The following is a 16724-nucleotide window of genomic DNA, read 5'->3' on the forward strand; positions in this document are numbered from 1 at the left end:
TACTCAATTTTTTTTCACACTATGATGTTAAATTTAGACTCCAGGAGGTTTCTTTTAAGGTTAAATGACCTGAATTACTACAAAAGGGTCAAATTTAAGACCACTCGAGATACGGCGAAAATATGGTTTAATATTTTGACCTTTTGCAATACTTCTTTTTTTCATGCTAAATTACGGCTCTGGGGTAATCCGGGTCTTCCCGGGATTTTTAATAATGGCAGGGCAAGTATGTGGTCTTCCCATGGTATCACAATATTGGGGGACCTCTATGGCTCACAGGGTTTACTAGATTTCGGGACACTTAAAAACGTATATAATTTGACTGATACTATGAGATTTCAGTATATACAAATTACCAATTTCTTGATACACAAAATGAAAATTTCTAAAATTGCAGACTCTGATATTTGGGATTGTTTTTACTCATTAAAGATTAACTGCCAGATTCATGAAGCTACCATTTTGCCATTAGCAAATAGCGAAAAATTGCGTATCGCTATTTGAGAATCGCAAAATGGCATTCATCATAGAAAGCGCGGAAAAATTGCGATTCGCATTCGATCGCAATTGGCGATTGCGATCTAGCCGCAATCGCTAAATAATCGCAGTTTCGGCAATTTCCCATGCCGAAATAGCGATATCGCAAATAGGGATATCGCAATTAGCGATCTCGCTAACAGCGAGATCGCAAAAACGGGAAGGCGCATTTCGAGCCCACTGATGACATCACAACCAGGAAGTAGGCTCACCACACCCACAAACCGAACACAGAGCCAGGGAGTGGCAGCAGTAAAGTTTGGAGCTCCTAAAGCAAGACCCTGCAGCACCCCAGCCTGAAGGAAAGTGCAGAAAGATGTCCCAGGATGCAGCAGCAGGGAGCAGTGGGCAGGAGAGGAAAAGAAAAATGAAATTTTCCGAGGCTGAATTGGAGTACGTCATTGAGGGGGTGTGCAATGACTATGGGAAGCTGTTTGGCAAAGACTCTCGGAGATTGCCAGAGCCCGAGAAGCGCAGGATTTGGCAGCGCATCCGCGCCCAGGTCAATTTCGTCGGTGTCACCCAGCGCTCCATCGACGACATAAAGAAGCGCTGGTATGACCTGCGAGGACGTTCGAAGGAGCGGATTGCTTTGCGGCTTGGGGACCAACTGGGCACCGGTGGAGGGGATGCATTAGCCACACCTAACACCCCCTTGGAGAACATGATTGCGGAGACCATAGCGCCAGCAGCCTGCGTGGGGGTCATTCAGCTGGACTCCTCTCGACCCGGCCAACAACAAAGTCAAGGTAAGTGCCATGCGACTGCGACCCAGTCCCCTAACAATGCCCATACATCCTGAACTAGCACCATGACATCCCCAAATATGCAGACCAAGCACACCAAAAAAGCCCCATTGCATTGTGGTACTTGTAGTGTAATCATGAGCCCGTAGTCAGCCCATCAGTGCCAGAGCACTCATTGCTAAGTCTAAACAAAACCCAGTCAGGGAAAGCAAGGCTGTGTGCATGTGTCAAATTTTCCTGTGCAATAAACATAACATTAATCATCCACCCTTTCACATTACAGGTGCAGGGGATCAAGCCAGCACCGATAGTGATGCGCTACACATTGCTGAGAGCCCGGAGGACACTAAGGGTGAGGGACAGTCCTCCCAACAACCTGGCACATCACATCAAGCAGCATTGCAGCTAGCACCACTCACAGCACCAACACCCCGTGCCGACAGGGCCACCCCTGCATCCACTGCAGTGCAGCCAGCACCAGCGACAGCACCAACACTCCGTGCCGACAGGGCCACCCCTGCATCCACTGCAGTGCAGCCAGCACCAGCGACAGCACCAACACCCCGTGCCGCCACAGCAGTGGTACAGCCTCCACCACCAGCGCCTGGGAGGCAGACGAGGCACACACCAGCTGGCAGGGCACAGACCATCGCACAGAGGCGCCAGCAGCGCCAGGGCCCAGCCGGCACCGGCAGGGCACTAGAAACACCAGACCCAGGCCTGGTCATTGAACGCCGCATGCTGGCGGTGCATCGCACGCAGGCACGCCACATGGCAGCAATGCTTGCGCAGATGCAGGCAAATGGGCAACATATTGCCCAGATGACAGCAGCTGTGAGACAGAACAACCAGCTGCTTGTCTCACAGCAGGACATGACCCGTAGACGCCACCGACAACTACTGGCCCGCCTATCGGCCTACACTAGGTCTAACCATGTTGTTGGCCACGCCACATCTCAGCTGGCACGCCGGTCACTCGCTATGCAGGCACAAATGGTGCAGTGTTGCCAGGATGTGGCCAGGTCACTCGACCTACTCACTGCAGCTGTGCTTGGCAGACAGGCCACTGGCCGGGATGAAGCAGAGGGTGGTGACGACGCAAGTGAGGCAGCTTAGACCAATAGCAGTGCCTCCTTACCACCGGTGCCTCCACCTCGCCGCAGCAGCCGGCCAACATCAGGGAGTAGGGCCAACAACGTCCCTGACAATGCGGAGAGACGACTTGGGGCGTCTCGTCGTCAACATCGTTGAGGACTGTAAAAACATGAGGGAGGCCATGCAGTCCAGTCCTGCAAACCCCCTACCCCAGCATGGGGAGGTATGGAGTAATACACTCCCCATCAGACAATTATTTTTTTTGAAGGCCAATTTATTGTGATGTAACATTAAAGATGAAAGGTCATACTTCATACACACTCATGTCATTATTTCATCCGTCATGCATGGGTGCAGTGTTGTGATAGTGGTATGTGTGCACTAGAAACAGTTTGTAGTGATGTGGTTGCGGCGCCTGTGTCCTTCCGCAGGATCTTCTCCGTGGGCATGAGGTACATGTGGAGGTGGACGGTCGTCCCCTTCAGATTCACTGCCAGAGATGTCGACAGGTATCCGGCGCTTGGTTGCCATGTTATGTAGTATTGCGCAGACAGCCACAATGCGGCAGCACACTGCTGGATTGTAATACATGGCCCCACCTGTCTTGTGCAGTATGCGGAACCTGCTCTTGAGCAGGCCAAAAGTCCTTTCTATGCAATTCCTTGTCCGTATGTGTGCAGCGTTGTAACGCCGTTGCTGGGGTGTGGCAGGGTTGAAGTAAGGGGTCAGGAGGTATTCACGGAGGGCGTAGCCACTGTCACCTGAATGAGAGGAGCAGATGGTGATTGGCTGTGCTGCGCAGTTACTTCATAGCAATGTGACATTGTTGACAAAGTGCACTTACCAAGTAGGTGTCTTTCACCGAACTCTCCCCTGACCAGTCGTGAGTGGAGGCCGCTGTGCCGGAATATGAAGGAGTCATGGGTAATCCCTGGGTACTGGGCCACAATGTCAGTGATGTATGACTTAGCATTGCACACCATCTGTATGTTCAGGGAGTGGTAAGACTTTCTATTGCGGAACATATACTCTGTGGCAGCTGGTGGGCAGATGGCGACGTGGGTACAATCTATACATCCAAGTACATGGGGAAAATGGGCAACATTGTAGAATTGTAGCTTGGTCAAGTCCAATTCCTGTTGGCTCGTGGGAAATTTGATGTGACGCTGTAGCTGGGTGAGCATGGCGTCAACGAAAGTGTGGAGGCAGCGTGACATGGTTGGCTGGGATATCCCCCCAGCAGCCGCTACAATCCCCTGGAAACTCCCGGAGGCCAGGAGGTGCAGGCTACACAATACCTGCACATGTGTAGGCACCGCATTGGTACGGCTTGTTGGGTGCTGCATCAGGGGGTCAAGGTCCTGTATTAGCTGCATTATCATTTCCCCATTCAGCCTATATTTTGCATATATCTGCTCTCTGGTTTGGCCCAGCAAGGTGACCCGCTGGAGGAAAATTCTGTCCTGGATCCTGCGTCTCCTCTGTGCTGCTCGCTGTAGCCTTCGACGCCTCACCACCATGTACATTCCTGGCATTGTGGCACTCCAAATGCTGTTGCTGAATGTCCTTATGTGTGATTGGTCAGGCCTGAACCTGTTGCTGATTGGCCAACGGTTTTTCAAATGGAATTTTTTCATGGCTTTTATGGTTACCACCTGGTTTGAGTTCTCCTTAATTTGCGCCACGCAAACAGCGATTTTTGGGTTTTTTGCTATTAGCGATTTTTTATGAATGCCGATAGCGATTATTTAGCGAATTCGCAATTTATTTCGCAGATTCCGTGGTTTGTCGCATTTTCCGATTCGCTAATGATCGGCTACCGGGATTCTGCGATTTTTATTGCGAATTCGCTATTATGTGTTAGCGAATTCGCTATTTTGATGTTGAATGCCGATTACGTCAATTGCGCCCGCATTTGCTTTCTCGCAGCGATTGCGGGCGCAATTTCACTTCATGAATATGGCTGCAAATCTTTCATTAGTGAAGGCTATAAATGTCTTAAGACCTATAAAACAGGTGATTGTACCAGACTAGCTGAGAAATGGAGTTTGAAGATCGGATGTAACATCACATCGAAACAGATTGCCTTTTCTCTTTCCAATCTGAATAACCTCGTTCAATCATCCAGCTTAAGGCTGCAGCAATTCAATACCACCTGTCTGCTTTATTTTACCCCTGAAGTAATATCTAAATGGTCCACAAATACTTCATATAGTGATCGTACTAAATGTCCGAAATGTGATCTAGCTGGGGCTGATTTAGAACATATGTTTTTCTCCTGTCCGGTCTTACAGGGGTTCTGGGCTGCTTTTGAGAAGGCTTTGACAATTAAATTGGGTAAACCACCTCTTTTGTCTGCTGTATCGGTATTATTAGATATACATTCAGTATTTTTTTCCCAGCAGGCCTTAGTTACTATACTATTCCCATGCGCCAAACTAACTATTGCCCGGGCCTGGATTTCCCCGCAACCTCCTGATATTATGGAGTGGTGGTCACTGGTCAAAGAAATATATTTCATGGAGTCCGCATTGACTAAGATGAGAGGGGCCCGGTTTCTTAGAAAATTAGAAAAAATCTGGGGTAATTTTTTTTTTTTAATTGTTAGGTATCTAAGGAGCATTCAAGATCGTACTATCTGATTATATAATTGTTTTATTTCTGTACTGCTGACCCTGTTCTTCGATGATTGTTATTTTTCTTATTTCATTCTGCTGCTGTGTTGCTATTCTCTGTCTTCTTTCTGTAAATGTTTTGCTTTTGTATTTTTCCTTCTCATGTTGTCAATAAAAAATATTTTTTTAAAAGAGGCTGTCTTGAGTAACCGGTCAATACATGTGCATGCACCATGTAAACAAGAGATCAATGAATATGCCATTTCTTGTGGGTGTAACAGTCTCCTGGTGTCAATTAGGGAATAATGTGATATCATGTCCAATAAGAGGCCCATATCCTCGAGGTTTATTTGTCTGGTCTTCCCAATCTGTCTACTACTAGGTCAATTATAATGTACCATCCTCACCTATTACTGTCTTTGGTGTACAAAACTCTGGGAAGGCCCTGTGCAACTGCCTCACCTTTCTAGGGATAATGACCTTAAAGGTAAATCATTGTCTTCTCCTGTAGATCAGGTCATTCTTCATTTGGATATTGTTTAATTCCAGGTGGAAGTAACATAATTTATTAATACCATGAGGGGTTCAGATGTAGTGCTTTTAGAGTTTGTTTAATGGAATGTCTTATTTCTACATCAAACTGACCAGTGAATTTTGTTTCCAGGTTATAGGGAGACCTGGATTTATTATGACTTTTTCTACTTTTGCATTTGATCTTTCTGAGGAGTGTTATTTTGCAGCCCATCTCCTAGTTACTGATTCAAGACTCTCACTCTCTCAACTGTTGATTTGGTTGCCTACTCCTTATTATCAAGCTCTCAAGGTTTTGGGTGTTAATGAGGTTGACTTGGTAGGTTATGGATGAAAGTACGTGTCCATGGAGCCCTGCTCAAGGGAGTCTAAGAAAATGTTTAGGTATGCCATTTCAACAAATTCTTAGTGTCTTCCATCTAATGTTAGCCACATCACTCTGAGTTCTATCAGTTATATGAGGTCATGCTCTTCTTTCTCCGGCAGCCCCACAATTTTGATATTATTTCCACAACTCCTGTCTTCTAAGTCTATTGTCTCTTTAATCAGGTGCCAAAGACCTGTTCTAGGTCTGGCGTCTTGTCTATTGTCTATTTGTTCCAGCTTGACTTCAGTGACTGCAAGGTATTTTTCTGTGTTATCCTGCATCTTTTGAAAGGAAAAAAATTGACTTGATGTTAGCATTTGTGGAAGCTGTCGTTTGTGTTGCTGTGGTAGACAGTTTTATTGAGTATCATTCTTTTGGAATTTAATTCAATATTGTTTCTGACATGATGACTGAGTCTTGTGAAGTCTGGTCTTTTCTGGGACTGTCAGTTAGTGCCACTGCGAACAGCAATTGTCTCCCAGTTTTTGCTCTTCTTCATACCCTTAGAATTAACTTCTGCTGCATGAACCTTTATTCTAGATGTGCGCCAGGGCAGGGCTTTGGGGGTAAGTAGTTGTTTCTCTTCAATTTTTTAAGTTCTGGTTATATCCATTCTTTAGAGTGCCAGTTTAAGCAGATATCTAGTGGCTCTTCTTTCAGTGTGGGAGGTCCCTTAATGTTTTGTAGATGGCTATTCATCTATTTTTTTAACTTTATTGCATTACCCACCACTAGTTCCTGGATATTCAGGCAGGTGTGCTTTAGGGGCCATTCTAGACTGGTCGATGTAGCTGCCTTATTTGTCCCTGGTAAACAGAGTTAATGGTTTCATCTCATGGCAACTGGATACCAGCCTGTTCCATACTATGCCTTCCATAAGGGCCCTTTGCTTCTCCGTTCTTTAAAAAGATGACTGGTGCTCATTATACATCCACAGGTGTTTGAGGGGGAGCCCTTGTATTTTTTGAGGATCAATCTTTGTGCACCTAAAGGGTTCATTAGCACAATCAAGGATCTTGTTATAAATACTTTTAAAGATCGCCAAGCCTCCCCCTTAAAAGCTGCTCACATCTTTTAAATTGGCTGTTAGATGTGATGTTCTCTCCCTGGTTTGTTTTTACTCAAGCCTATTGCACTGGATATTCATAGGTAATGGATGCATTCACAGTTCCTTTTTTATCAGGAGGCACTGAAGCTACCTACTACTGCCACGTTAATGCTCTATGCCAGGTAATTAGGATGACCTGGATAGTCATCTTCAAGCTCCTCTACTTTGCTGAACCTGCTTCTTTGTAACATCTCCGGGGCCGGAAGCGCTGATTGTGCAGGACACCTGATCGGTGCCCTCACTGCATTCTTTTAGACCATCTTGGCTACCACCACCAGCCTTTTGCTGTGGCCCCAAGGTTGCACTGGCTCCACTTCTTGCTTCTCACATCTCAAGAGCTGAGTACTATGCACATGTACCACATGGGTGGAAGTATTGTAGTTTTCTTTGAGCTTGTGTCTTCTGCGGTGTCCCTTGCTGAACCAATGCTTTTTTCATACGGGTATTCGTATCCCCTCTACCTTTTAGGTCTGGCATGTGTTTTTCTCTAAATGGTTCCATCTAAAAGGCACAATAAGTAGCCGTCCTAGCAGGTGTGCTCTAATGAATGTGGGCTAACTTCGATTATGGTCAGGCGCCTCCCAAGCATATGGCTTTAGAAGTGTACATTTTATTTGCTTATCCTGAGAAAGTACTTTACACTCTTCCTTGTATGAGTGATATGGAAGAAAGTGGGAGCCCATCAACAAAAAGGGAGCAAGGAGAGAGGGAAAGGCAGAAGATGGATGGAGACTTGGAGAGGGAGTGTGTTGTTTCAAAGACCACTACTTCTAAGAAAAGTCTTTCCACCTCTACCGGTGTACCTGCTATTGTGACCAAAGAGCTTGTGTTCATGTATTTTGAGGGTGAAGATACTTGGAAACTTTTGTGAACTTTGAGATCACCTGTATGGTGCAGGCTTTGAATGATGTTTCTTTTGAGGAAAACGAAATATCTAACGGCGCTAAGGCCTTCGTGTCCCCTGCATGTACCCTCGTCATTTTGTTTAAACCCGTTCCTCCATTTTAGTGCCCAGCCTCTGCTGTAAGTTTCACTCCTTCAGATACCCTGGGGGCTGCAGTTGCATTCCTCTGACCTCGCATATTTGTGGTTGAGCTGATTCTAAGAAGAGGCCCAGCCCTGGGTGACAAGATAGCAGTGTGCAAAAGAGTTATCTGCTAACCTAACAAACTACATTTGGGCCTCGAGCAGGAGGCCCACAGAATGCATCTGCAGAGATAGGGCCCAGCCTTCCTGCCACCACTTAGAGATAAGCAGAGCTCACGGCAAGGGAAACCTGCAAGGCAGCTACACAAAGGACGAACAGGAAGGGCCTAACCGACCCGCCCGCTAGTCCACTGGTATGAAGCAACCATTCTCCGACAGATAGGAGCCATCTGGATCATGCCCCAGGCTAGAGATAAAACCAGACATACTGGTCACCCTGACACCCAAGGCCCTCCCTAACAGATAGGAAGAATGCAGCCCTCCTGGAAAGTTCAGATAAGTTGCGCAAACAGGCAGCGCAAGTTTTAGCTGACCACACAGTCCAACCTCTTGCATGCACCCACCCACCTATGACTCATTAAAGTGAACGCCTACATGCTCATATCTTTTTTACTCTACTTGGAGGGCTCCTCCCTATGTATGCAAAGGATGTATAAATATTGTACTCTGTGAATAAAGTTCAGACCACTCCTGAGCCCGCTTGGTGAAGGAGCTCTCCCTTAACTCGAGTTAATGAAATAAAGCCCATTGACTCTGACACCACGGACTCTGCTCCTCATTTATGCTTGACCTTTTGTTAACTATAGAAATTATGATAGTGTAAATAATTTATTTACCACACTTTAATAGGTTGCTTGCCCATAATATGAGTGGCAGTCATTGGGAGAATGTCTTTAGATGAGCAAATAAACTATGAGAAGATTGTCATGCCCTTAACCAGCTGATGGTGATATACTGACTCAAAAAGGGATGGTTTACCACATTTACAAAATACCTGCCAGACGGTAAAACATCCAGGGAAACTTGCTGACAAGTGGTTAGCTTGTGAAATATGCCTCAAAGCCAAACTGAGAACGGCTCTCAACAGAATGGTTCTAAATCAAAGCGTAAGGGCTATAAGCGGTTCATGCAATAAAGTTAAAATTCCATAATTGTGTAAAGTTTTCAATATGTAGATGGTGAATGCACAAATAATCTTTGCATTTCTGGGAAATGGATATTCCAAATATTGATAAGACAGCTAATAATATTCATCAGAGACAGCATGAGATGCACATTTTTGAATCACTTGTTTTGTGTTAATCCTTTCCATGGACCTGTAAATGAGGTCATGATCATCTGCAACAGTTGCACTCTATGTACATAACAAGACACTCGTTCTGGATCTTGTTTCTCAGCAAGACTTGTCAATTCTCAATACATTATAATAAGCATTCCCATATTGGTCGTTTTTTTATCCCACATTGTAAAAGTGGATGTCTACCACTCCCATGACACAACTAGCAGGATGTTTATCTTCAGTGCTTAAACATACACAGTAATTGTAGGTGAAACAACATGCAACTGTGTCTATTGATTTATGGTTTTAAATTAGTGCATTTCCTGCCCATTGACCAATCATCTTTGGCTTATACATTGGCATAGGGCAGTGGACTGTCAGGGCGGCAAGTTGTAATTCACACTTGCTGAACTGTCACTCATATACATAACTGTCTGGAAGGTGATTTTGTCCCTGTGTGAAATGTTCAGGAAGAAAATATTAAAAGGAAATCTATATTATTTAATTATCATTGAAAACCCCTGTACAATTTTAATAACAAATCATGAGAAAAGCATAAGGATATGTCTCCTGTTTGAGAGTAGCTCTCATTCAAGCTAACAATACAGAGAAAGAATTCAACAATAAAGTTACTTAAAGAGCATATGAACTCTTCTCACAAAAAGCTATAGGATGTGTTTATTGTTGAAAGGCAAACCCCTATCTAACCATGGTGTTCAGTGATTCATGTCGTCTGCCTGGATGAAATCTAGGATCTGCTTTTACAATTTAGTCACTAAAAACATCCAGGTCCCTATCAAATTTAGGCCTCCAGGATGGCATCGCTGCTAATCTACGGGGAAAAGGCAGTATTCATGACCTGTAAGATACCCCACCTCTCTGACCTAACAGACTGCTCTGCATAAAAGTAGCTATAGTGTAGCGCCGAGAACTAAATCCACACTCACAACATGCATCTTGCTTCAGATCTGATTGTCAATCCTGCAAGTGCAAAAGGCAAACTCATATAAACAAATGAAAGCTTAAACAAGAGAAAAGTTAGTGACTAACTCCAGGCAGGGTGGGATTATTCTATAGAGCAGTTAGGCAGTGCATGACGAGCAGCTCCCAAAGGTCAGTGTGGGGAACATATTTTTGGCTGGTTGTGGGCCTGTTTGATAAAGCTGTTACTACAATTCATTTCCCTTGAAATAAAAAGAAATTGCCTGCAGCAAGCTCAAACCCCTTAGGGCTTCCATAGCTGGCAAAACATTTATACAGTGTGTCTTTACGAGTTCAAAACTGCCCCAAATTGCAAACATGGGACACTTGTTTATGCCTTCTAATTCACTAATTGCGGGGCACTTTTAATTTAAGACCTGGGCCTATTTTTTGTCCCCGCCCGACCTTGACGTCAGGGCTTACTGAAGGACAGAGATTTAGCTTGCATTATAATCAAGACGCTCACAACTGACTTGCTTCTACCAAACAAAAAGTGGAACAATGCCATTTAATAGGTAGCCTTCCTATACAGCATGGGTAGCATGGGACTAGTATCCATAGAGAGTAAATGGTCCATGATGTTAAATATGCTGAGTCCATCACTGCAAGCAATAACACCACCAATACTACCACCACCAACACCATTGATACCATTCGCGCAACCAATAACCCAACTACCAATACCACCTCCAATATCACAACCACCACAGCCACCACCGAAATGACCACCAATACCATTAGTACAAATACCACTGCCACAAATACGACTACCAAAGCCACCATCACAATACTACCACCACTAATACCACACCACAAATACCTCCGCTAACACTAAGAGCACTAACACTAGCATCAGCCCATTCCCACCATTATATCCACCATTCCCACCAATAACAAAAATCATCACTGTCAATTACACAGTAACTGTACCTTTACATAACATTGCAATGCTAATATATTTTGTTTATGAGAATGTATGGTGCAGCCCGGTATTTGCATGCATTGTCACAGCTTTTGGATTTACCAATACTTGTTATCAATGGCAGTGAGCCTAGTTATACACATTTCAGGGGTTAACCGGAACTATTTCGTTGCAAAATGCCCTGGTGTCTCTACATATCTACATTTTCTCAATCAGTCTTGTGGAAGAATTGTCCTGTCAGACTCTCAAAATATATAACATTTTTTCAACCGCAACAGTCAACTTGCTAATTGGACTGGAGTCGCTGGTCCTGCGTCACCTTTCAACAGGAAATGCGAGTACATTCTATTAAGCTCTCATGTCATCCTTTAATTAAAGCCACTGTCTTCTGTCTTCTGCACCCTCCTCCAAACACCCCAAAGTCCATAGCACTGATGTAGGACGTGACGCATGTAGAGTATTAAAGTCAAAATGATTGCAGATGAGTTTGCTATAGGTGAAAGGCAATCTGCTTTATCCCAAAAACTTGAAAGTTTGAAGGCAACACAAATGCAAAAGAGACATGTGACTAAAACTTAAGTATCAGTCAGACTGCCAGAGCTGCCGACTAGAGAGATCTGGGAAGCCAGGCTCGAATCCCGGTGCCAATTTGACAGCCTGCGATTCTAGACAACTCACTTAACCTTCCCGTAAATAAAGAATGCCGCTGCCTGTGTCCCCCACAGGGGGACATCAGCAGGGCAGCCCCCTTAGTGCCCATTAATCACCCCCCCCTCGGCCTCAATGAGGGGGAGGCTCCGGCAGCTCTCCAGCCCCTCCCCTGGACAGGTGCACCGGTGACGTGCATCCGGGGAGGGCGTGTCTCGGGGGGCTGGCCTGGTACTTTTGCCCCTGCCACCATGGAAGCGACCTCTTTGCCGGTCGTTCTGCCCTACCTGCCGTGCTGCACCCACCCTATCCTCGTACCCAGCAGCGGGGCAGGCGGCATACAACCTGAATGTTTTAATGTGTCTTTTGTGTTGCAGGCGGAGTTACAGGGCGATCTGGAGGCAGACGGGTACAGTAAGAGTACCTCTGCGGCAGACTGGTACAGTAAGGGTACCTCTGCCTGGCACATTAAGGGTGCCTGAGCCAAGGACCTGGAGCCGCAGGGAGGTTCCGGTGAAACCGCGACGGCGCCCCGTTAGTCCTTCGGGCGGTTGGAGGGCCTGACCAACCGTGGGTGTTCCAGACCACGCTCCGCCCTGAAAGGGGCGGGAGTATAACGCATGATCACGTGATCCAGAAGGGGATCTACAAAGGTGTTGCGCTGTCTGGGCGTCGACCCACCGTGCCGGCTAGCTCATTAGGCGGGCGGGGCAGCGAGGGGCTGCCTGCCTTGGATCGTCCAAAAGATAACCCACAGAAAATGTCATACTATTGTATGGAAATAAACCTGCAGCAGTTCTTTACCCATAAACTATGTGCCCTGTGTAGTCATTATGGGCAAGTGTATAAAATGCAAGGGGGAGCAGATGACGGTGTGGGCACTAAGACCAAAAGTGTGTTTCTCATGTAAAGCGCTCTAAGGGATGATAGCAAAGTTTGCTTTATGTAAAATAAATAAAATGTGCGCACTCACACTACAATGCTACGCGACCTATGCATTATGCAACATTGCCGCTGTAAGTTTGCTACTATGCCTTACAGCCTGGCCCAGTTATAACTAATATTTTCACGTTCTGTATGTACTACGGGGCAGATTTACAATCCCCTTGCTCCACTTTTGCATCACTTTTGAGATGGGAAAAGTGACGCAAAAGTGGCGCGAGGGGCTTGTAAATCTGGGAGAGAAGTTGGCTTAACAGCTAGGGTGATCAACATCAAATCTGGGGAACCCGGTTCAAGTCTCGGCAATGACGCTGAACATCCCGTGATTCTGGGCAAATCACTTAATCTCCCCGAGCCTAACAAAAATGAATGTCCTCATGTAACGAAACTGGTGCTATGTAAAGCGCTCTGATACCCGATACCTTCAGGTCAAGTTCGCGCTATATAAAATTCTGTAAACAAATTGCCCCTATGTGTTGTCAATTTCCTTTGCAACAGGGATTTATTGGATTAACTGGTGGTTTGTGGAATAAATAATGTTGTCCTGGTGTAATGTAACTGGTGCTCATGTAAAGCGTACCAATACCATTGGGTCGAGGTCGCGCTATGTAAAACCGCAACAAAAAAAAAATCTATTTATGGAAGACAGAGGCGCAACTGGAGCCAAATTTCGAGGGTGGGGGGGGGGGGGGGGGGGGGGGGGGGTTATGAACAAATTTCGGGGGGGTGCTTAATCTTTAAGCAACATGCAGAGTGGAGCTGCAGGGGCTCTTAGAAGGGGTGAAATAACTGCAAGGCCTCATTAACATGCAAATGGTCTTTTAAAGACCTGTGAAGTGCTCGGGTGCGGCTGTGTGTGTGCCGGGGAAGCTGTCTCATCCCACGCTGCCACACACGACGGGGGGAGGCGGGGAGGGGGGGGGTTGAAAGCTCTTTCAGTCCAATGGGTGTTGCGCGCCTGATGGAAAAAGAAATTGACTTTTAACTTACCCAGTGCAGTTAGAATCTATCGGTAGGCTATTGTTTAGATTCGGTGCCGCTCGGGTGTGAAATGGAAAAAGCCCCCCTATCATTACATCTCCTTGAAGCCTGGCTACCATTTCAGTGGTGCTCTTGCAGGTGGTCCCCGAACCTGGACAGAAACTGCAAAACAGCAAAAACAACAAAATCCTGGGCAGCATGCTTGTTAGAAATCAGCAGACGGTTTAAGAATGCAGAGCTCGTATAACAATCACCAAGCACTGCGAATGATGTCAATATTTACGCTTCAAGGATATTTGTAACTTCCCCTCACATTTCTGGAGGCGTGGCGCGCGGCGTGGCCTCGGCCAATGATTCTCGCTCTATTGTAGTCCAAGTAGGCAGAGGTAACAAAATATTGGTTACACCGAGTGTGTGGTTTTTGAATGGTCAGGTTTGAGCACAAAACTCCCTACTGCGTCACTTGGCAAAAAAAAATCACACAGAAAGTCCCCAAAACCGTGAAGAAATAAGTAGCAATTACTGCGTCAAGAATGACATTGTAGTCTGATAATTACGAAGAGGGGCAATATGGAAGAATTACGGAAATGGTAAATTCCCCAGCAGGGAGGGGTGGAGTGAAAGCATGAACGAATGCGTAGGAGCAGAAAGTATTATTGCGAGGGAAGGATGCCCACGGAAACCCCAAAACATACGGGAAACATGTGGGGAACTAAACCACTGAGGAGAGAACTGACAAGAACGCAAGCCATTGAATCAACATAAAGGAGTGTTCGTAAAGAACCCTGGACTCAAGATGACGTTAATTTTCATGGCAGGCGATGAAGGATGTATAACGAAAAATATAATATTATGTAGGATTATAACAAGTGCCAGTGTATGTTTAAATTTCCATTTTGATTAGGCAAGTAAAGATCCACAAAAGATTTTTTTTAAATTACGTTGTAGCTTACTAACATAAAGTAGGCTAATTATAGACTAGTACTTTGAGCAAAAAAACAACAACGTTTCTCTTTGTATGGGACATGCTAGGGCCCTAGAAGAGAGGTGCAAGGGTTGGTAACAGATCAATGTTTTGTGACCACAACTGTAGTTACAAAACCTCGATGTATCTTTTTTGACTTACAAACAGTAGGGGTAATGACTTTTCCAGAACCCCATCTATTTTCAGTTGGAAGCACTTATCCAGCTGGTAAAAGGGCTAGGTTTATTGTAAAAATAAGTTTATTAGTTTCAAATGCAGTATTTTGTGTGAATCTTAGGCTTTGCATACTGCAAATATAGAATTATAGATGGATAACAGTGTATACGGGGATGTTTTTCACGAGAGTCTCTGACTGACATCAAGTAGACAATGAGTGCAAAGCTCGAATTGCCTAAGATGTCATTCAGAACCCCAAGGTGAAAATCATCCCGGTAATTCGCTTTTTAACCATCTATAATTTTATGTTATGTGTCACCCCTCAAATAATGTGTTCCTGCTTTCAACTACTACACAGGGGCAGAGGAGTAATGGGGGATCCATATATAACATGACCTCAGTCATGTATCCCTGTCCCAAAGGGAAAAAAATACCTTACCTGCCATCTTTGACCGACCCCCACTGTAATTTCTATTAGGTCGAAGGGCTAGGAGCTTAGGACTGTACCATTTGTTTGGGGAGGTGTGTAGGAGAGATCCCCTACCCTAGTAGCATATATTTGGTACTACCCAGGCATGATGAATAAAAGGAGATGGTGCATGAGCTATGGGGCACAGGACTATCTCTCGAAACCGTAGACACTGTGTCTGAGTGTTATCTTTGTTCCAGGTCAGAAGCCTTCCCTCCATTAGGACTGGACACAGCCTCATACCCCGCCACTTCCCCTGCCTTCTTTCCTTCTGCTGCAGCTGTGCTTTCTGCTTTTATTCAAAGCACACAAGCAGAGCTGCGCTGATTGACTTTTTGTGTGGTTCCTATAAATCTGTATAGGATCTGAGCGTTTAGACACAATAAACTATGAGATTGGTCTCCAGACTGATTCCAGACACCCCCAGAGGATATGTTGGCCTGTAGACCAGCTAGCTCACAGTGCCATTAAAATTACCCAAACGTTACCAAGGAGCAAATAGTTTCTGACAACTATCGAACATGACAATCCTGACCCTTCTGGGGTCGTGGAAAGAGTACAGCCCTTTCCGCTCATTCACTTGTGCTCACTTAGTCTCAGAAAGACACACATAACAAACGATGGGGATCATCATTTTCAATAAGCATTTATCGAACCAGCGTCATTCTAGTACAAAACATGTTTGCTGCGACAACCATTACACAGAAACAGATGTATAAGACTGCAATCACCAACAGATAAAAGGTAGAATTCTACCATGGGGCTAAAACAGTGAATCTATGCAGGCATATAGATACATGCTACGCAAACAAATGATGGAAGGAATGCTGAATAAATCATACATTCACCCCCAGTCAAGAGATCTGGGTTAAATCCATCGCTCTTTTGCTCACCATGCCACCGCAGTTTACTCCCAGCCATATGCAAATCAGTCTTGACCCTGTGCCTCATGGGAACAGTCCAGACCAAACTGCCAAGCCAGGTCCTCACTGGACCTGAAAAAAGCATCCTGGGACTGGTCTCTGGGTATTACCCTTCATGTCCCTTGCTCTCCATGCCACTGTTGTCTTCCAAACTGGAATGGCATTGTGAGCAAAAAAAAAAAGATAGACTTAGGCCTAGATCTCTGTGCTGGTGTGAATGCAAGACATTGTTCTGCATTCTGTCCATCAATTGTTCTTTTTGCATTTGTCGAGCCGAGTGGGACAGGTATGCCCAGACGTGGTTCTAGAGCTCTCCATGCTACTGGAGTCAAGCTATCGTGGCTGATGAGGGCTGACAGCCCGAAACTGGTCTAGGATGCTTGTTTCCAGGCCAGGGAGGACCTGTCTTGGCAGTTCGGGTTGAACTATTCCCATTGGGCGCAGGGTCAAGA

At 45.4% G+C, this 16724-nt stretch overlaps 1 protein-coding gene across 2 annotated transcripts in view; it reads right to left on the bottom strand.

The window, feature by feature from the left end:
- LOC147707953 (G protein-coupled receptor family C group 6 member A-like) overlaps positions 1-13983 on the bottom strand; it is a 114373-nt gene extending 100390 nt beyond the window's left edge. The window contains exon 1 of one of the 2 annotated variants that reach the window (XM_086925265.1): positions 13749-13983. In XM_086925265.1, the coding sequence (XP_086781391.1) occupies positions 13749-13939 (191 nt within the window). In that variant the 5' untranslated portion in view covers positions 13940-13983. The remainder of the gene's footprint in view (positions 1-13748) is intronic. The other variant, XM_086925266.1, reaches the window with a different exon arrangement.
- Between the last annotated feature and the right edge of the window lie 2741 nt (positions 13984-16724).

The sequence above is a fragment of the Lissotriton vulgaris genome, chromosome 6, assembly GCF_964263255.1.
Source record: "Lissotriton vulgaris chromosome 6, aLisVul1.2, whole genome shotgun sequence".
NCBI lineage: Eukaryota > Metazoa > Chordata > Amphibia > Caudata > Salamandridae > Lissotriton > Lissotriton vulgaris.